This window comes from Brassica napus, chromosome C7, assembly GCF_020379485.1.
Source record: "Brassica napus cultivar Da-Ae chromosome C7, Da-Ae, whole genome shotgun sequence".
NCBI classification, from domain to species: Eukaryota; Viridiplantae; Streptophyta; class Magnoliopsida; order Brassicales; family Brassicaceae; genus Brassica; species Brassica napus.
The window spans coordinates 27,057,586-27,080,497 of record NC_063450.1 but is presented as its reverse complement, the minus strand read 5'-3'; the positions used below and the strand labels follow the sequence as shown (position 1 = coordinate 27,080,497).

At 36.5% G+C, this 22,912-nt stretch overlaps 1 protein-coding gene and 1 long non-coding RNA gene across 2 annotated transcripts; both read left to right on the top strand.

Moving 5' to 3' along the window:
- Positions 1-851: 851 nt before the first annotated feature.
- On the top strand, positions 852-2,478 carry LOC106374462. Its single transcript, XR_001274960.3, has 3 exons — positions 852-1,977; positions 2,057-2,113; positions 2,194-2,478. It is a non-coding gene; the product is annotated as an uncharacterized LOC106374462 (long non-coding RNA).
- A 19,342-nt stretch (positions 2,479-21,820) lies between these two features.
- On the top strand, positions 21,821-22,549 carry LOC106373156. Its single transcript, XM_013813373.1, has one exon. It carries the CDS (start codon positions 21,821-21,823, stop codon positions 22,547-22,549), a length of 729 nt encoding a protein of 242 aa, XP_013668827.1.
- The last annotated feature ends 363 nt before the right edge of the window (positions 22,550-22,912 follow it).

Genomic DNA, 22,912 nt, shown 5'->3' with positions numbered 1-22,912 from the left:
ATTATATTTCTAACATAAATTTTTAATGTTTGTGAAAATAAAATATATTAATTTATCAGTTTAAAATAATTTTATCATATTTAGTTAAATACAATGTTTTATTTTAAAATGATAGATATAACTATAAAATAGTAAAATTTGATATGATTTTTTCATTTTATAAAAGATAACTGAGTATATATATTAATGTATAATAACATTAATTTCATCACTCATTAAAAAATTAGTGAAAATATTTATATACAATTTTTGATAATTAAGATATTTTTATAATGTTTTTCAACACATTTGTTAAGAAAATTAAATATATATATTTATATTTTAAATTAAAATATATCAAATTATATTATGATTTAAGTAGTTAAAAGATTATATATTAGCATTAATGAAATACATTTAATAAAAAATTTAAATGATGATCCAAATAAAAATATCACACATGAATCAAGGTGAGTTTGTTAACCAATCCGGGTTTTTAGGAGTCGATGTTATATTAGGAATGATATATTATTAATCCTTATTATTAGTAATAAATGAATGATAACTGATTTCTAGTGAATGTCCATTTAAAAAAAAAATCACACATGAATCAAGGTTGTGACTTCTCTTTTAATATATAAGATTAATTTTGTATATTTCCTATAAAAAAAACTATTACCTATATACCTAACCATATTTCAACCAATAGAAAAATAAATTTTGAATAAAATTAATAAATTTTGCATTGTCGAAAACGACATTTATTTTGTAACGAAAAAAATTCTCTAAAACGACACTTAATATGAAACGGAGGGAGTATCAATTAAATACAAAAAAAAAAACTTCTCATCTTCTTCTCTCATAAATATTCTGTAAGAGAAATATTTCCTACTAATATAGAGAATCTGAGATGTGTTTTATTTAAATGTTGTTCATTATTTTCGTATAAATGTACCACTAGGGGATGTTTCTTATGGTTGTGTCCATTTTGACCGCGCAAGTATCTGCGTAGTCGAGAGACTCAAGACAGTCATAGCCATGGCAAGCCGAAATTTACACATAGAATGTATTTTCACGAAAAATTCACTCAAACTGGATTTATATTGGGAATTGTCAACTGGAATTGTCTTGGGTTGGCTGCCTAAAACCCTGTAAACTCACACACCCTACTTATTCCTCCCTAAACCATCAAACTCTTCATAAATCTACCCAATGATAGACTTTCTCTTTAGATCTCTCCCTAAACTTTTTTAATCCCCCTCCCTAATCAATTTTCAAATCGCAATTAAAAAAAACAAAAACGCGTTTAGAAAACAGTGATTTTACCGTTTAAACAAAAACGCGTTTAAAAACCAAATCCGACCCGAAATTAAAACAAATCCGACCCGACTTAACTTAAAAAAAAAACAAATTGGGGATCAGACGACGACTAAGAACAGATGACTGGGAACGCAGAGAAAGAGACGACAAGGAACACAGAGAGAGACAATGACGATGAGGAACAGATAGAGACGATGACGAAGAACCGAGAGAGACGAAGACGACGATGATGTCCAGAGTTCACTCTCCACTCCTGTAGATTCGAAGATCATATCAGAGATTATGAAAGAGGATGTTTCGCAAGATTCAGCTGTCACAGAAGAAGCCAAGGCGGAAGAGGTCTCAGAAAGCATCCAACAGCATAGAACCAGGAGGTCTTTGGATGTGAACCAAGCTGATGTTCCAGAGGTTGTTCAAGGATCAGAAGATGGACTCCAATGATAATTGTTGCTCAACCTCCAGAGAAGAAACGTGCAAATAGAAAGGAGACTGTTTCTAAGAATAGTTTGCCCGTGAGGAGGAAGAAAGCAGTAGCAACCAACTCTGTCAATCGGAGAACAGTTCCAGAAAACAAGGACATTAAGTCTCCGAAGAAACCTGAAAGTACCAGTAAGCCAAGGACTAAGAAAATTCAAGAAGAGACTAAGAAGTCCACCAAGTAACTTGTTGCTAAAGAAGGTAACATAATTATATTATTCAGTGTTTTTGAAAGGTTGCGTTGCTCATCTATACGGTGTTAAATGTTTTTTTTGTATAGGTGAAGAAGTTAAAATCTCTGAAGCAGCTGCAAAAAATGGAAAACAAAGAAAACACGGTGAGTAAACTCTCTTTTAGTTCAGAGGATCGAATCGCTTCTGTAACTAAAAGAGACTAAGACGAGCTTGTTCATTGCAGGTTGTTGCTGCTGGTGCAGGAGAAGAAATCCAAGTTTGAATGAAGAACAGAGAAGCGTTTTCACATCTCAATCAACTCTTTTTTTTTTGGTTTGAATGCTTGTTCAAGGTACATAGTTGAAAGGTGTTCGTAAGTTTGGTTTGGAAGATATCAAATATTTTATTTGCTTGCTTATGTAATTGTGTTCTGTTTTTTATTTTTCTTTTCTCCTGTCTCTTCATTTTTGAGATGTCTTTTCTTCTACTGTTTTCTGTTGAAGTTTGTATATTCATAGTTAACTCGTAAGTAGGACAAGTTTTAACCACAAGAAAAGACACCAAGTACATTCGACCAAGAGATTTAAAGAACAAGAAAAGCCACAAAGTACATTAAAAAGGAATTTTCGAGTTTTAAACTACAACAAAAGAACTACTAGTCTTGAGCTTGAGTAGATTGAGTAGGTTGTGTAAGTCTGATCTCTTCATGGACATGAGAAGAAGTGCCCTGCCACAAAACCAAACATGAGTACAAAACACATTAAAAACAACAGCCCCTTCAACATCGTCGTTCCTCACTGTCTCTCTCTTCTCTTTCTCTGTCATCTTCTTCGTTTGTGTCGTGAGTACTGCAACAAACCCTAATTTCAGTATCCCCAATTTGTCTCTCCAGTCGTTGTTCTGTGTCGGGGCAAAAAATAGAAAAAAACAGTAAGCTCCAATTTGATTCTGATTTTAATTAAACTAGGTGACCGGTCCGCACCCCTATGCGGGCATAAGAACATGATCGGTCCGCACCCTATGTTCTTTTCGGCCCGTACTTCACGAGAGGGAACACAGTAACGTCAGTACGAAGAGGCAGATATTGTGTGTATGAATAATTGCAACGTCACAAAATATTTTGTGTGTTTACGAAGATACTTTCATTCAAAAAATAGAATAAATAGTGTATAGTTTTAGAAGTAACAGATTTTATATTATCATTAATTAGAATTGTATTGTATATGTTTCGTAATTCTTTATTTTAGGTGAATAATATTATTTTTCCATAAATTATAAACAAACATTTATGTAGACATATTAAAAGAAAATATAATAAAAATCAATATATTATCCATAAATAATATAAATTATGAAGTACATTTCTCGATAAAGAAAGCAAATTCAATTAGAAACTTGCAAAAAATTAAATAAATTTTGTAAGCAATTTGACGGGTTAACATTATTTGATAGATTTATACATTTCTAAATTTTATTGAACATGAAATAATATTAAATTGACATATAGTCATCGGTCTCCTAACTCATCACAACCCATCTAGCAAATACAAAAAAAATAAATAATTGCAACAGTTTATTCATTATAAAATTTGTATTTGAAAAAAAAAATAGATTAAAATTACGTACCGTGACTACGAAATATTCTGAAAAACTTGTTTGTAGACAACATTCAATATTTTTGTCTCCGGCTTCCCTTCTTTACCAGTTATTAGGATTTTTAATCCAGATCTCGACTTAACTCTTGAAAGTGAAACTTTATCTTGCATTTTGTAAGCATTTTATAAATTATTTTAAAATTATGATAAATTTATTCTTTAAACAACGATAAATAATTTAAAAATAATATAAATAAATATTTTTGGATTTTGTAATATTTAAAATAGTTATTATATAATTATATTCGAACATAATTCATCAAGTCGAGTATAAAACTATTATAATTATCTTATATAAAATTTCGTTCATTGTATTTTATAGTTTATAAATATTAAAAGTAATAAATAAAACATTATTAATCTTTCTATAATACTTCTAAGGTAAAGTGGGTGGCAGAGTCGATGAAAGTGGGTGGCAGAGTCGATTCATCAAGTAGCATATAATACTTCCAAGGCAAAGTGGGTGGCAGAGTCGATGAAAGATGAGGAGCCTTTGGGTCTAAACACATTTTTCTTAGCACACAAGCAGCATCGTCGTAATACCTTAATAGTATGAGAGGAGAAATTTGTGAATAATACTTTAAAAAATAAAAAGAGAATGTTTGTATTTTAAGACCTTGGGTGTTTCATATATATATACAGTCGATTTATTTTTCATATTATTGACGCACAATATTTTGCACAATAAATAATGAAATCGTTTAAAGAAAGATATTAAATGTGTATTATCAAAAAATGATTTGCATATGATATGATTTTAACTTGCGCAAGTAATCCATATTAGAAAGGTAAGTTATTAAAAACAAACAAACTAATTAGAAACATTAAAATATTTTGTAAGCAATGTAATAAATATGACATTAACATGCGCAAGTTTACCGTTTGAATAATAATGAAAGTTTTTAATATTTGTCTTAATTCTAAATCTTGCTCAAGGGTAAACTAAATCGATAATATTTAATGATTTCAACTTGCGCAAGTAATCCATATTGTGAATAAGTGATTTGCATATTTAATGATTTCAACTTGTGCAAGTAATCCATATTAGAAAAGTAAGTTATTAAAAACAAATTTTGTCAATAAGTTATTTGCATATTTAATGATTTCAACTTGCGCAAGTAATCCATATTAAAAAGGTAAGTTATTAAAAACAAACAACCTAATTAGTAGGGGTGGGCACTTTACCCGATATCCGAAGTGGCACCCGAACCCGATCCGAAAATGCATGTCAAGTTTTTTATTTAAAAAATTAACAAAAAATTACATCCAATTTTTTTAAAAAAATAACTAAATTATGCCTTTTTAGTTTTAAATTTTTATGTCTAAATCTATTAACCATTCAATCTATTAAAAATAAAAAATTAGTTAACTGAAAGTTATATTTTTAAATATAAGAAACTTGAGAAATGAAAATTTTAATTTTTTTTTCAAAATCTAAATATTCGAACCCGATCTGAAATAACCGAATCCGAACTAAAAATACCCGAACCCGACCCGAAGTACAGAAATACCCGAACGGGTTCTACACCTCTATACCGAAATACTCGAAAATCCAAAATACCAGACCCGAACACGAACGGGTACCCGAAAGCCCACCCCTACTAATTAGAAACATTATAATGAATAATAAGGAAATGTAATTAATATGATATCAACATGCGCAAGTTTACTATTTGAATAATAAGGAAAGTTTTTAATATTTGTCTTAGTTCTAAATCTTGCCAATGCTAAACTAAATCGATAATTATTATTCCTTAGCTATATATGGGCTTAACGAAATCGATAATTATTATTCCTTAGCTATATATGGGCTTAACGAAATCGACAATAGTTTTGGGCTTGTCTACATAAGTGATTGATTAAAATAAATGAAAAATAAAATTCAAAAAAATCGACCATCCAATAGAATTATAACAATTTTTCTGAAAAGTTCTATATTAATGCCATGTCAGCAGAAATCACTAAAGTGACTTCTCTTTTAATGTATAGGAGGATCTCCATTTTTTTTTAAAGTTAAGTCTGGGTCGGGTTTTCAAACGTCAGATCGGGTCTGGTTTTCTTAATTGGGTAGCATTTTTAATTCTTTTAATTTTGATTTCGAAATTGATCAGAGAGGGCGGTAAAAAAAAGTTTAGGGGGAGATTTAAAGAAAAAGTCTATGTTTGGGTGGGTTTATGAAGAGCTTGATAGTTTTTTTTTCGGGGGGGGGGGGGGGGGGAATAAGTAGGGTTAATGTGTCTAGGGGGGAATAGGCCGGCAACCCTTGTTTTATTTATTTAGTTTTAAGTATGAAAGATACCTTAATGATTATCTCATTCGATTAGTCAATCTTGTAGAAATAGTAATATAGCCCGTTGCTTAATTTATGCTCGTATATTATCGGCCCCCTAATAAGTTCAGCCCATTTATAATAAAGCTCATTTGTGTTAGTCCCAAATAAGTTTCAAGTGTTCTGTCGACATGAAATGACAGAGAAGAACTGTAAATTTGATTAGTTAAGATCTAATAGAAATGTTGTTAATCATTGCAAAAACTCCTTTCAAGCCTACAATTTTGATCTATTCAATTCTCATATATGTGAAGCACATACTATCTATGTTTCATTATAAGTGTCGTTTTAGGTTTCGACACACGGATTAAGGAAACAATTAATTTTGTACATTTCCTATAAAAAAAAACACTATTAACTATACACCTAACTATATTTCAACCAATAAAAAAATAAATTTTACATAAAATTAATAAATTTTGCATTGAAAATCGAAAACGACACTTATTTTGTAACTAAAAAAATTCTCTAAAACGACACTTAATATGAAACGGAGGGAGTATTAACTATTGACTTAAACGCAACTTAATTAGTGTCGTCTTAACTAATAACAATAAATATACAGATTTATGTGATTATTTAGCGTCTCATGAGTAAGCTCGGAAGGACCACACGAGTAAAATTGGAATCCATATCCATCGGCATCAATATTAAAGGCATGCCCAATGACATCATTTTTTTCACTACCTCGGAGGGACTAAAAGCATGATTAACGGGGAGTTTTCGGGGGATTCTTATATGCCGCTAAAAGCCCACCCTAAGAATTCTCTATTAATAATGCTCTATGAGCATGATTAATAGAAGAGTTTTTAGAGTGGGGTTTTTAATGGAATATAAAAAACCGTCTCTTAACTTTTAACTAAAAAAGTTAAGAACCGGCTCTTAAATAAGATATTTAAAAGTTAAGCTGGTTCTTATTTAAGAGCTGGTTCTTATTTAAGAGCTGGTTCTTAACTTTTTTATTTAAAAGTTAAGAGAAGTTTTTTTTATATTCCGTTAAGAACTCCACTCTAAGAACCCATCCATTAATCATGCTCTTATTGTAAACTTAAGGATTTAGAATCTGTAAGTTCTTATTATTATTCATAACATAAGGTGCCTTTATATATGAGAATTATAAAGAGATAAATGGAAAGATACAAATATAGAAAGTATACAAAAACAAGTAAAAGGAAACTAGGGTTTGATGTCTCTCCTAGGCGCCTCTCTCTCTCTCCTATTGCTGCGGCCGCCTCTCTCTCTCTCCCTATTGATGCGGCCGCCTCTCTCTCTCTCTCTCTCCTCTTGCTGCGGCCGCCTCTCTCTCTCTCTCTAGGTATTGGGCCGGCTTATGGACCAGGCCGGTTATGGACATCCATCATATGGTTTATAACACTCCCCCTTGGATGTCATAACCATTCAGAGTTTGTAATACGCTTTGGATGTTGCCTCATTAAAACCTTATCAGGAAAACCCAGTGGGACAAAACCATGATGAAAGAAAAAAAAAGTACAACACGTATTACTCTCCTGATGTGTACCTCCGTATATGTCCTTCAAGTTGGCGCATCCCAACCTGATGGTTGAGCTTCATGGACGCCAATGACTAATGGTCTCAATACCAAGTAAAGTAGTGCTACCGCATTGCAAAGACATAACTTGCATGGGATCTATCATTGTGGATCCGAGAGATAACATGTATCAATCAAAACATATTAACCCTTCTTTGGGTTTTGGTTAGTATAATGTAATCTCAAATTCTTAGTTCCTTGTAGGTAACATAGGATGTATTTTATCCTGTCCCAGTCCCTTATGTTCGGACATGACCTAAACCTAGACAATAGGTTTACATCAATACTCATGTCCGGATGTGTATGACATGACAAATACATCAAGGCAAGGCGCCAATAGTACTTAAGGTAAGGGACGTGTATGTCTTTATTTCCAGTGCTTCATTGCCGAACATGAGCTAAACATATATAAGAGATTCACGGCAAGAACACATGTCCGGCCTAGTATGGCTTGCCTATTACATCAAGGCGCCAATGGCACTTGGGTAAGGGGCTTTACGGGACCAAGGACATATTTCTTGTCCTTCTTGGGACGAAAGGATCCGTGTCCAAGTCAGGGGTACTCACGACCATGTCCTTCTTGGGACTTACAATGGGTTTGTGTCCGGACCAAGGGACCTTATGGGACAACTCAATGGGCGAGCTTTGGTCCATGTTAAAACCGTTTGAATACCTTTCTATAAGTTCTTTGATGCACAAGGATTCCATCTTTTAAGATGTTCAATTTGTAATCCTAAACAAAACTTTGTTTGTCCCAAATTTTCATTTCAATCTCTTTCTTTAGATAATCGTTTGAAAGTCTCTCCAGAGGTTCCTACGATATTTTAGATCATTAACATATACTTGTATACTTTAGTTCTCGAGAACCTGTTGCATTTGACAACTCAATACCCTCTGGGACTTTTATATATATCGTATTATCTAGTGGACCATACAAGTAGGCGATTTCTACATCCTTTAACCGCAAGTTTATTTTTCTTCTTTTATGGCCAGACTTGTTAGGAATCTAAATGTTTGTTGCATCCACCACAGGGGAGTATGTCTCCTCATAATTGATTTCTGGTCTTTGTGGAATCCTTGTGCATATGGCCGTGCCTTATATCTTGCTATCTCGCCATGTATCATTTCTTTCACAAAGACTCATTTTTGTTCAACTAGTTTCACATCTAGAGGTGTCCGAACTATGGGACCAAAACCTCTCTTTTCTTAATGAACTTAACTCCACGCCCCCTTTCCATTTGATCTAATCTGATTTGTTGAGTGCACTCATGCATGGACGTGGGTTCATGATCCTCATTCATTTCATAATCTCAAGTGCTATACTGCATGCAAATATATCATCAGTGTCGACTTTCTTTCTCTTGTTCCATTTGTGCCCTGGACATGACATAACTTATTGAGGTTTCATTATGACCTTCAGTACCCTGAAGCTTGGCGTCCCAAGCCTCATTGTTAGGCACCTTAGGTACAACCATGTTTATGGTTTCCTCATCCACGACCGTGGCTTTTAAGTTTGGCCATCTTAGGATCGACCATGTCTAGGATTCCCTCGTCCACGGATTCATTAGCACCTTTCTTTAATATCCGAGGGATCTTATCTTTGAAACTTTATTGGTCTACCATGTTTCAAACGTGCCTTAGACTCAGTAGCAACTTGATTGTGTCCTTCTTGAACATCAATTCGAATTTGGTGCATTTACAGCTGGTATATATGACTTAGTCATTCTATTCGGGTCAGTAACGGAATCTGGCAATTGTTTAAGCTAGCTTTTGTATAATCTTTTGGACTTCTAAATCTCATTCTTGAGTCCGAGGATCTTGCCAATATAAGGATGTATGATTCCATGTAATTTCTTTTACTCTTTTACCAGCTTATTACTTTCTCCCCCCTAATCCGTGTACCTGGCCTCAAATTGATCACCCATATTTGGCTCAAGGTACTTAATAATCGTGGGAGAATCATATCCAACATATATCTTCATCCTCTTTTGAGGTCCCATCTTAGTTCTCTGTGGTGGAGTAATTTGTATATAGACGGCACATCCACATGTCTTACGATGAGATATTTCTGGCTCTTGACCCGTTATCTGATCGATGGGAAATATCTATGCTCACTAAATGGCCTGATCTGTATTAATTTAGATGCATGTAAATTTTGTGTGGCCCAAGCTTTGACTGGGAGTTTTGACCTCATAAGTAATGGTCTAGCAATCACATGTATGCGTTTGATAAAAGATTTTGGCCAAGCCGTACTTGATATAGACATATATCACGGAATTGTCCACACTTACCCCCATGGACATACCATAATCATTTAAACGCTTGAGACATGTATTCACCAGTTTATTATTTACTTAGTCTCTTTGACTGGTGATGGCCTATCAATGAGTTTCCCTTGTGTACATGCTACACACGTGAGATTCTTTGGGATAACTCTTTCTTTCTTTCAATGTGTGCCCATTTGTATATCAATTTCGCATCATGTTTGAACCAGGATGGCCAATCCGGTTATGCCATAAAGTGAATATTTTTCGCAGGCATTTAGCCTCTATCATCCTGATCTTGGCATAGTAAAGACCAGTAGAGAATGCAGGTATAGTTTCGACCATTTTTCTATTGTCTTGGGCGAATTTTATATATCTAAAAAGAACTTTTTTATTTCCTTTGCCCATTGTTTCAATATGGAAACCATTGTTATATCTTTTAAACTCAATGGGCTTCTATGAGTGAATATAAATCATTAAATTTCTTTAGTCTGGTTGTAGTTATCATGAGAGTGACTATACCCGCAACTATATTTCTTATAAACTTATATATTTGAAAAAACCATTCATTCCTTTTATTAAGTTCGGAGCAAACAAAGCAATAAAATAAATTCAAAGTGATAAAACAAAGCAAGTATAAAAGCAAAACAAACACAGAAATCGAAATCAACATTATTCTTTTAGGCAATCAGAAATTTCATATTCCGTAGGATCATCTCTTTCATGATCAAAATCATCTTTACCATCTTTATATACCAAGTGGGCCTCAGGATTCTTGCCTTTCAGACTCTCTTGATAGAGGTCACAAAGATGTTTGGGAGTCCTACATATCTTAGCCCAATGGTTCCTCATTCCACATCTATGGCACACTGATTTGGTCGAGCTTTGTGGTTTAAAGGATATACCACGGTCTCTGCCTTGGCCATGGTATCAAATTAGGTTGATACCCACGGCATTTGCCATAGTGGTTTCCATGGCCAAATGTATAATAGTGGCCATGGCCACGTTCTTTCTACCCTCCACGGCCATGTCCGTGTGGTCTATCATCCTGGACGTGGTTAGATTCTTTGGATTCCTTCTATTCCTTTGCGGCCTTATTGGCTAGGGTTGATCCAGGAGGTCTCAATTCATTGTTTCGCATCAGTATTGGAGGCTTAGCTAGCAATAGACTCATCCACAGACTTGTAGTCCTGGATTATGAGATTCCTCCATAGCTTTTGGTAATAACACCTTTCTTTGGTGGTCATATCTCGATTTGAATTCTGTCCAAAGGTCTAGAGGATTCTCAATTGTTAAATACTGATCTTTGAGACTCTCAATAAGATGATGGCGAATAATTAATATTGCCTTGTATCAATCTTTCTCATTTGCATTATTGCCTTCTATGATACATTCACCAAGTCTTTTTGACTTTAGGATAATCTTTGTATCCAATGCCCACTGTAAATAATTATCCCCAGAGAGATTTAGGGCAGCAAAATCCAGGTTGATTTTCGACATCTCAAATCATATATCACTCAATATTTAGGTATAATTTTTCATGCGGCCTTATTCTTAAAAACAATCAATTTGGATTTCAATATTGTGAGAACAATGAAACTATCAATCTTAAAAGTATTTAATCAATCAGTCAATTTCTAGCAAGTCTCAGCAATACTATTTCTATGTGCTCATAATATTATGGTTTATTAAGACTAGCAAAAACGGATTCAATTAATCACTCAATCAGTTTCAAGGCTGATTTTAGCAATACTAGAATATAGATTTCAAGCATGAATTTCAATGAATTAGTTTCAAGGCTGATTGGTATTTAGCATAAACCGTGTGTAAATAATCTATCTAGTATCCGAATTTATTAAACCTCAAAAACATATAATCAGATCAATCAATTTAATAGAACTCATAAGCATAATGAATTTAGGGTTTCAAGTTTCAGATATGAGGATTAAGGTTAGGACTAGAAGTAGGGTTTCATGATTTTTAATCAAATCAATCAATAAAATCGAACCTAGCATACAATCTTGAACCTTAAGACATTAGATTTTATCATGAATCTATCAACCTATCGGATTATATAAGCAAAGCAAGCTAGCAACCTATCGGATTCAATCAATGCTTTAACAGGCTGGTCGGTTTAATCAGTTTAAAATCAGATGAACAATTAACCAAGCAGGATGAGAAAATAAATCTATCAATCCTAACTGTGATCAAAACATTAATAAAAACAAGCATGTCGGATTTAATCAAAACTTAAACATATCAGAATTATTAAACTAGCAGGATGAGAATATAAATCTAGCAACTTAACTGTCAAACAATTCTAGCAACATAACATCAAATTCAATCAGATTTAAAACCTCAATGATCAAAACCGAAAACAGTTTCGATTTCAAAAATATTCGATTAGGGTTTTAATATGTGATTTGATAATTATAGTATAATTAATTCTGATAGTTATATTATTTAGGGTTTATAGATATAGAGTTAGGGTTTATCGGATTTTAACTTGTAAAATCCGATTTGGGGTTTTAATCATGTAGGAACATGATTTAGGGTTTAGGGTATCGAACTTTAGAGCTTCGATGTACTCATTAGGGTTTGATCTATTATCCTATGGCTTTTATCATAAAGATTAAGTTTTATGGTTTCATTCTTTATCAAACAATCCAAATTCGCTTCATATGTTCTTAGATTTCGAATTACCTTTTAGCTTAGTTGATTGTTGAAACCGGACCACCAAAGAATGAACCTCGAGCTGGCCTGGACGCGAGCTGACTGCAAACGGATTGAGGCTGAGGTCGCGAGCGGCTGATCGGGGACGCGAGCTGTTTGATGTCGGATCGTGAACGGCTTGATCGTCTGGTGCGAACAGGACGCTTGCTGTCCGGGAACGCGAGCTGTCCTGGATGGTAGCTGAGGCTGAGTTCGTCTAGGATCAGGAACGTCTTGGGCTGGAGCTGGTCGGGGAAGTGAACTGGAACAAGAGACGCGATCGGATGATTAGGGTTTGTCGGGTCGCAGCTAGGTTTAGGGTTTTGCGATTTTGGTTTTGGCTCAGGGTGTTTAGAGTTTCGTGCTGATATGTTGTAAACTTAAGGATTTAGAATCTTTAAGTTCTTATTATTATTTATAACATAAGATGCCCTTATATATGAGAATTACAAAAGAGATAAATGGAAAGATACAAATATGGAAAGTATACAAATACAAGTAAAAAGAAACTAGGGTTTGCTGTCTCTCCTACCCGCCTCTCTCTCTCTCCTCTTGCTGCGGCCGCCTCTCTCTCTCTAGGTATTGGGCCGGCTTATGGACCAGGTCGATTATGAACATCCATCATATGGTTTATAACGGCTCTAAGGAATCAGTACAGGTTCACATTATGTTTATTTTGGATCGGTATGTTTCATATTTTCCATATTGGTACATACTGTACGTGATTTTCAACATTTCTTTTAATAACACTTAAAAGTATAAAAATCGTCCTAATTCAGATTCAAATAAAAATATGCAATCTTGCAGTTTTATGATTTAGTGGTTTTTACCATATATATCGAAAATTATCCACAATTAATTGGAATGCGCGCGGTATGTGAGAGAAAATAAATAACAAATTACTGCTCACATAGGTAAATGATGATATGAATATCTATATATTCTTTAACATAACAAGATTTATGAATATATGCCCACAACGTTTTTTAGAAAGGGCTAGCGTGTTTTTGTATTCAGTAGTAGTTGAATGAGTTTACCGCGTTGTCCTCTTATCAAATCAACTACCATTAGCCGTTGGGTTCCTTGATATATATATCCCTTATATAGTAAAACACAAGCCATTTTACCAATTAAATTTTGACATGTGTCATTGTTCTGCAGTTTAAAAAAAAAATTGAAACCTAAAAATGAATATTAAAGGACGTTCTATTCGTTTCAAATTATTTTATAACCGTAGAAAAAAACAAGTTCCTATATTTTCTCAAACTATCAACATGACTCATGCACACGTTCAATAACACGATCAGTGACTTCCAATATCAACTGTTCCATTTCCTGCATTCGATCAATTTTTTTTATCTTACTCTATATTTTCTCTTTGTCTTCTTCTTCTCAATAGTTTCATTTTTAGTTTTATCTGATTTTGAGCATTGCAACGACTACGAGTTGTACTTCTCTGTGTCAAAAAAAAAGTTATTATTCTCTTTTTCTTAATAATTTTCTATGATTTTTTTTTTGCATTCAAGTAGAAGATTTTATCATAGTGAACTTCTATTTTGCAGATTAATTTTTACAAAAGATTGAAAATAGAGTTTTGTTCACAAAATAACTCTCAGAAATCAGTCTCGGCCTGAAAAGTTAATTTTGTGGAAAAAGGTAAACACATTTATATTTAAAACCATGATATCTATAAATCTGTTAAAAAGCCTCAGTTCAAAAAAAATATCTGTTAAAATAAATGAAACTGAGCTTTGTGGCTATTTCTTATATAACAAGGGGATAAATTCAAGCGTATGTCAAATATAATTCAATTTTTTCATGGTTTTGTTAACATTGTAATTTTTTACTTTTATCTTTCTGTTGATATTAAAATATTTTCAGTTAAATTGGGATTTTTTCAGAAGTTATCATAATTTTATTGTTTCTTTTGTTTCAATTTGGTCAATAATTTCATTGTTTTATGTCTTTCTATGGTATACATAAAGAGACTTATATTTAAAGAAGTATTATTTACAAAATTAAAAGTAACCATATCAAATATAATATTTATACCATATTTTGTGAGTTAATATATGTCTTAATTTTTTAGTAAAAACAAGCTTTCCAACATGTATGATGATGTATTCCTTTTCTCAAAGAAAAAGAATCACAGAAACTAAATGCATATACTTTTAAATTTATGTACCAATGTGCTATGTAGGTTTAGAAGATATCTGACTAAAACTTTATAATCAAATAATTAGATGATAGTGGAGTTTACCCGTGCATAGCACGGGAGGCAATACTAGTATTATATACTTTGGGTTATACAAATTCAATATTCGTGAATGTTTAAATGAGCTGGCATATATGTACGTAGGCGACTACGTATGCATGCATTCATCTGAAGAAACATAATACGTAGATTTGTAACAAGTGATGATGATGGTGATGTGTAGTGCTATTCGTGTGGCAACCACACTCTCCCTCTTTCTTTATGTTATATATCCAACTCTTTCCATTATTTTATCCCCATATAAAATGTATTTCTCAGTGCTCTCCAATTCATCAATCCATCTATTTTATTTATTTTATATAATCAAGAAAAAGTAATCTTTTTGTTCATTATCTACTATCAATTTGTTGTTTATGATTTTAGCTTGCAGACGGCTCTCTGGGTTTAAGAATGATAATGTGAAAAGCATCTGATTCAACTTTGATCCCCTTCGTATACATAAGCTAGTTGGATTATACTGTTTAATATTTAAATTGTCCATTATGTGTCCGTCTTTAAGTAGTGGTGCAGTATATATTAATCCATTTATCCTAATGAATCCATCTTTTATTAAATATATAATGAACAGAAGATTCAGATAATGATTACACTTATCAACCAGCGCCCTATCAAAATGTATGTGTATATTATCCATTGATTAAATTTGGTCAAACACTAAGAAACTTACAGAGAACGGTTAAAAAATAATACAGAGAGTATGCGTGCTTGATATTTTATCTCTTTTTGTTTGGGTCATTTCTTAGTCGAGAACAAAAGTATAATCAACCAACAGAAAGTAAAAGGAAGACAGAGTTGTTTTATTTTTAGCAAAAAAAAAGAAAAAAAGACAGTTCTTTTTATTTTCTCTTTAATAGAAAAACGCTTTCACAGGTTCCGTGTAGTAAGAAAAAGGAATAAAAAGAATAATAGAAGAAAATAAATCAGCCGACCACTTATTTTTTTTTAAGTTTGTATTAATTAAGCATCACAATGAATAATCTAAGAATTAAACAACGAAGGAATAAAATGTTAGCACTTGTTTTATTTACTAAACTATGAGAAAATCTGAAACTTTGAGAAAGCTCTTTATTTATTTTAGGCAGAAATGGATTAACCACCAATCAAACCCCCGACTGAAATTCTACAGTTTAAAACAAAGTAAGAACTTTAATACGAAGCTCTTTTATTTTACGTTGATACACACTTGCTGAATCTTTTTGCTCAATTAATCTCTTAAAAATTAATTAATTAAAGTATTTTCGAATTGAATATGGTACTCTGAGTCAATATGATAATATGTACTGCCAAAAAGAAAACCTAATGTGTCAATATGATAATATATACCGCGAGGTGGACCTTCGGAGTAAGCCCAGTCACTATAAAAAGTTCAACCTATACAGTTTTCGAGAACGTCAGGTGGCATAGCGACAGTACTGAATGTTTCTCACACACGTCTATCCGAGGTCGCCAGTTCGATACTCAGGGACAGCAGGGTGGTACTGGGTTAGCTAAAAAATTCCTACGGGGATTTCTGGCGAGGTGGCCCTTCGGGGTGAGCTCATTCACTATAAAAAGTTCAACACTCTGTCGGCGGGGTGGTACTGAAACCTCTCCAAAAAAATCTTACGGGGTTTTCCTGGATGTGGAGACTTTCGGGGTGGGGTCAGTCACTATAAAAAGTTTACCCACAATAGTTTTAACCTGGCCTCGTGGTCTGGTGGTAAAGGAACCTCGGCTGAGGTGCCCGCCATCACGAGTTCGAGCCCCGGCCACACCGGATTTAACATGGTTTCTGTTTGGCCTCCAGGACTTTCCTCGCCAGTTCCGGTTGGACGCGGTGGGATAATCGGACTAAGTGAGAGGTCCGGATACCTGGATTATAAAAAAAAAAAAAAAAGTGTCATATTTGTATTGGTAGTATATGGAAAGATGAAGAACTAAATCCTTATAAGTTTAACAAAACTTTGAATAGGTGGTCAGCAGACTTCGTATCTTATTTAATACCACCGGTAGGTCACCGTTTAAGAAGTTGGGATTTCATTTTTATTTAATCTGTATCTTATTTTCTCTCAAGAAACATGTGCATGGCTATGAATCATGAAGACGCTAGAACAATTCATATTGTACGTATGCATACCCATTTCGGTCTCACGTGTCTTTTTATTTTTGACCTTCGCGAATAAAATAAAGTGGCAAAACACACAAATCCCTAAGAAAAGGATAAACAGGATATCATCTGAAGACTCTTCCCAACGACCACCACCTTAACTGAGGGATGCCACAAGAACCAGATTTTCCCTAACTCCGAGAACGCGTAGTTATCTTCAAAAGACCAGTCCGGCATAATTTCGCTAATAAATTTATTGCCTTTGGGTTGCTTGACATGAGTCTCAATAAGACCTCCGAAAATAGGTTTGTTTACCTTAAACCACTTCTTGAAACCGTTGCGGTGGCTATATTTATTAAATCCGCGAACGTTCCAACAAAAAATGTTACTCAACATAAATATTATTGAAGGGAGGGGCCGCTGCCCCTAGATTTACTCTTGCGAAAAGATTTCCTAGGCTTGACAAGCGTGAAATCACCGAAGTCAGGTATAAGCTGGCCCTCTTCAAACTCAAAATCTGAAGATACCACATCTGAGGAATCCCTCTCAACGCCCGAAGATTCAGGTTCATCCGAAGGCTGCTTAGAAGGATTCTCGGAAACTGTAGGAGGCTGGAAGCTAGTGCAACCTTTCTCAAAGTCTTTTGCATTGCCAAGAGAAGAGTTGGGGTAGGCAATCAGCTCAGATCGAGAATTCTTGGGAGGCTGAGAGGAGGATGGTGAAACAACCTTCCAATACTTCTCCTTTGATTTAGATCTCCCACGACGAGTTTTCTTAGCCTTCCCCGTAGCCGTTCTGGTTTTGGGGCAGTCCTTTTCGAGATGACCAGAGGAGTTACAAGGCGTGCACGTTATCGGAGCTGTCTTGCATCTATTAATGGAGTGGCCCACTTCTTTACAATGCTCACAAATTGGTGGCATCCATGGGCTGGATACTAAGACCCTGCAAATTTCACCTGATTCAAACTGAACATTTACTGCCTCAGGCAGAGGCTTCCGAGGATAGATGATAGTCCAGACTTTTGCCACCTCCAAATCAGTCTTGCTAGCTGTCGAGGGGTGGAGGAATTTGGGGTCTCCGACCAGACCGGCAATTCTCTCTAAGCCGTCTTCATTAAAGAACTGGAACGGAACCTTCCGAAGTTCTAACCAAATAGGGACAGAGGAAAGCTCCGGCTCTAGAGGAACAACACCAGGCTCCCATTTATCCACAAACATCGTACGACCTCCAATCTGCCATAGCTTTTGCTGGATAACCATGTGTCTAGTAGTCGCGTTTGGAATCCTGAAAAGGAAAGAGTTTCCTTCCATCTTGGATACAGAGATATCTTTGAATCTCCTACTCCAAATTCCATTCACTATGCTGAAGATGGTACTTTGTGAAGGAGGGTCATGATAGAACTGTCCAAGGACAAAACAATCCCAAGACTTTCGATTTTTTTCGATAACCGAATTGGGAATTTTGATACAAGCCTCGCCTGAAGGGAGGACAAAAGGTTCTCCCTTTTTCTGCAGTGGCTTGGTTGATCCTTTAGCTCTGTCACACCAAGTCGGGGAAGACCGAGGGACCTGATTGTCAGTGATTGAGTTTACTGGTTTGTCCACGAGTTCACCAGCTTTATCATCTACGGGCACACCAAGCTTCATAGCAGGTTCAAGAACCAGAGAGACACCGGGTTCAGCAAGCGCGAACTCCGGTTTGTCAGTTACGGGAAGGTCGCCGCCGTTAGTGCCAGAGCGAGAGGTCTGGGCGATTGAAGCAGGAGCCTTAAAGGTTGCTGATTTGATGACCGGAGTGCTCGCAGGTTCAGCTGCAGGAGCAGCGAACTCTGGTGCCGCGGTCTTAAGAATTAGGGTTTCCGTCGACGAGCAGGGGACGGAGGACGCTAGCTGAGCAGCCAAATCGGAAATGGGGTTCACGATTGACGCATCAGAAGCCGGCGTAGACGTTGCTGGAGACAGATCCTTTGCAGGAGGAGCTTTAGCATGATTCCCGGAGCTGGTCGAAGGGGAGGGTTTTGGTGGAGAACGAGAGGACGGCTTCCTCTTTCCCATGGGAGGAGAACCTTTCGGGGGAGAGGTCAGAAGGAATTGACGCCGGAGCTTCCGGCGCCGATCTGCCGCTGAGAGAGTCACTGTCGCTTAATATCGCTTCCGCTGAGAGAGTCACTGTGAACCCACTTCTCTTCTTATAAACTGTATAGGTTGAACTTTTTATAGTGACTGGGCTCACCCCGAAGGGCCACCTCGCCAAAAATCCCCGTAGGGATTTTTTAGCTAACCCAGTACCACCCCGCTTTCCCCGAGTATCGAACTGGCGACCTCGGGTAGTCGTGTGTGAGAAACGTTCAGTACTGCCGCTAGGCCACCTGACGTTCTCTTCCTGACTCCCTCTATACGATTTTTGTTTCTATAGTCTACGCCTCAAACTGTCATGAGGAGAGGACTGAATTATGGTCGGAGCTCGTCTCTCTTGCGGAAGATCAAAATGTCCTAAACGTGCCGTGGATCGTTCTTGGAGATTTCAACTAAACATCCCTGCCTAGTGAACATTCTGCACCAACCTCTCTGAATGTTGATGCTCACTCTCGTTTATTAAATGACTGTTTGCTGGAGTCGGGTTTAAATGATCTGAACTATAGGGGCAATTTATTCACTTGGTGGAATAAACAGAAGAGCACTCCTCTTGCTAAAAAATTGGATAGAATCCTCGTTAATGACGGCTGGAGCGATCTGTTTCCAAACTCTGTGGCTTTCTTTGACTCGCCAGATTTCTCAGATCACGCAAGTATGAAGGTGGTTCTTAATGCGCAGTTGGTTTCCAAGAAGAGGCCGTTCAAGTTCTTCAATTTCCTCCTCCAAAACCCTGGCTTCCTCCCAATGGTCACGCTACAATGGCATACTTACTGTGTTTTTGGATCAGCTATGTTTCGCGTGTCACGGAAGCTTAAGTTTCTAAAGAAAGATATTAGAGAATTCAGTAAAGGAAATTACTCTGGTATCGAGAAAAGCGCCAGTGAAGCTCATGAGGCTTTTTGCTCAGCTCAAACCCTTATGCTTGCATCTCCTAACTCTACTAATGCAGAGGCTGAGCTTGAAGCTATGCGGAAATGGGTCATTCTCTCACAAGCTGAAGAGGCTTTTTTTCTCCAGCGCTCTAGAGTTCAATGGAAGGGCCTAGGCGACAGTAGCACACGGTTCTTCCACCGAATGGTGGAAACAAGAAGAGCCTCAAACCACATCCATTATCTCACATATGACTCAGGTGTTCGCTATGACTCACAAGATGGGATTTAGCAGCATTGTATCAATTACTTCACTAATCTACTGGGCAAGCCTGTTAATCCTCCCTTGTTTGCTCAGTCTGATCTGGATATTCTCTACGGGTTCCACTGCTCAGCTGAGGTCTCATAAAAATTCACTATGCGTTTCACAGCCGAGGAGATCAAAGCGGCGTTCTTCTCGCTTCCAAAAAACAAAACTTGTGGCCCCGATGGTTTCTCTCCGGAGTTTTTTCAAAGCATGTTGGTCTGTTGTGGGAACGGAAGTTACTGAGGCAGTATTGGAATTCTTCGCTTCAGGCTCAATTCTACAGCAATGAAATGCAACCTCGCTGGTCCTCATCCCTAAAATTACCAATGAGTCAAGGACCACTGATTTCAGACCAATCTCTTGCCTCAACACGGTGTATAAGGTCATATCTAAGCTTTTGGCAAGCAGATTAAAGGCAATCCTTCCCAGTGTTATCTCTAATGCTCAGTCCGCTTTTCTTCCCGGAAGGTTACTAGCTGAAAACGTCCTTCTCGCTACGGACTTAGTCAAGGGCTATAAATCTAAGGTTTCAGAGCCAAGAGCAATGCTTAAAGTCGACATTCGCAAGGCATTTGACACGGTTAGATGGGATTTCATCATTGCTGGCCTGCGTGCTCTCTCTATACCAGAACAATTTATCATGTGGATCAGGGAATGCATTACTACACCTTCATTCTCTGTCTCCGTCAATGGTGTTTCTAGCGGCTACTTTAGGAGTACCAGAGGAGTGAGATAGGGAGATCCCCTTTCTCCCTACCTTTTTGTCTTAGCTATGGAAGCTCTATCGAGACTGCTTCACTCCAGATACCAAGCAGACAGGATCTCTTATCATCCTAAAACAGCTGAGCTTCTGATTTCCCATCTCATGTTTGCTGATGATGTCATGATCTTCTTTGATGGAAGTTGCAACTCGTTGCACGGAATTTCCGAGTGTCTTGATGACTTTGCAAGCTGGTCTGGTCTGGAAATGAACAAGGAGAAAACTGAGCTATTCACTGCAGAGTTGGATCAACAGGAATTTTTTGCCATCTCTAGGTTGGGATTCTCTTCGGGTTCTCTACCTATTAGGTATCTTGGTCTTCCCCTCATGTCAAGGAAGCTAAAAATATCAGAGTACACTCCCCTTATTGCAAAGATCTCGGCCAGCTTCAAGATGTGGGCCACCAAAACACTCTCTTTTGCGGGCCGGCTCCAGCTCCTCTCCACTGTTATTGCTGGAATGGTTAACTTCTGGTTCTCTTGCTTCATCCTGCCTAAGGGCTGTATTAAGCAAATTGAATCGCTTTGTACTAAATTTCTTTGGTCTGGAAATATTGAGCTGAGAAAAACTGCTAAGGTAGCTTGGTCCACTGTCTGTCTCCCCAAGGATGAAGGTGGCCTAGGCCTCAGAAACTTTATGGTCTGGAATCAGGTTCTGTGCCTTCGGTTCATTTGGCTTCTTTTCTCAAACAAATCGTCTCTCTGGGCTGACTGGCACCGGCATTACTCTCTCGCCCGGAATAGTTTTTGGGCAGTTCAAGAATCTCAACAAGACTCATGGATGTGGAAACGCTTGCTGAAACTGAGACCAGTCGCTGTACGGTTTTTGCGAGCTCACCTTGGAGATGGCTCAAGAATAAGTTTTTGGTATGATGTTTGAACCCCGCTAGGCCAGCTCATTTCTCATATTGGCGCTAATGGTCCAAGGAACATGCGTATTCCCATTAATGCCACTGTTAATCAGGCCGCTAGCACTTCAGGCTGGTGTGTTGGAGGGCCTCGTTCTCAACATGAACTAGATCTCCACATTCATCTCACAACTCTGCCTCTCCAAGGGTTATCTGTTAATGGTGATGAATTCACATGGGAAGCAAATGGCATCTCTGATGGATCTTTTTCAGCTTCTCACACTTGGGAGATTCTCAGGCCTCAGAGTACAAAGAAGCAGTGGGCTGATCTTATTTGGTTCAAAGGCGCTGTTCCTAATCATGCTTTCAACATGTGGATTGCTAATGCGGATCGCCTCCCAACCCGCACACGCCTGGCATCGTGGGGCTTAAACATCTCGACTTCTTGCCCCCTTTGCTCTTGTTTTCAAGAGACCAGAGACCACCTTCTTATTAACTGTGATTACTCGAAGGCGGTTTGGCAGCTGTTGTTTGAACGGCTGGATCCAGCCCACCGTGGTCTGTTCTCTTGGACTGAGCTTCTTTCATGGATCAGAGGACCGCAGACATCACCTGCTGTCACTCTTCGTCGCATCTCAGTACAAGCCATCATTTTTCATCTGTGGAAACAGCGTAATAACGTCATTCATAACCAAATTTCCCTTTCCACAGCTGTAGTCTTCCGTCTTGTTGACCGTGACGTTCGGACTATCATCACTGCAAAGCGTCAACGAAAGAATTTTGCCTCTCTCATGTCGAGTTGGCTGCGATAACTGATCTTCTCAGATCTTTCCTAGCTCCATTATGTTTTTCCTTTTTTTGCCATAGTGGTGCTCTCTGATTTTGTAAATCTAACTCTTTCATTAATTTGAATATTAACAGTTTAGCGAAAAAAAAAAAAAAAGGATAAACCAGAAAAAAAAAAGTGCGTGGTTTCATATTTCTTTTCCGTTGTATTTCAATTATTATTAATACTAGATTTTTTAACTGCGGATAAGATATTATATCTATTTCTCAATTCTAAAAAAATAATGTATTATATTGTATTATATTATTTAAAGAATATAAAATAAGACTACATAACATAAATATATTTTTAAAATTTTCTTTGTGGAATTCATTATGTTGTTTGATTG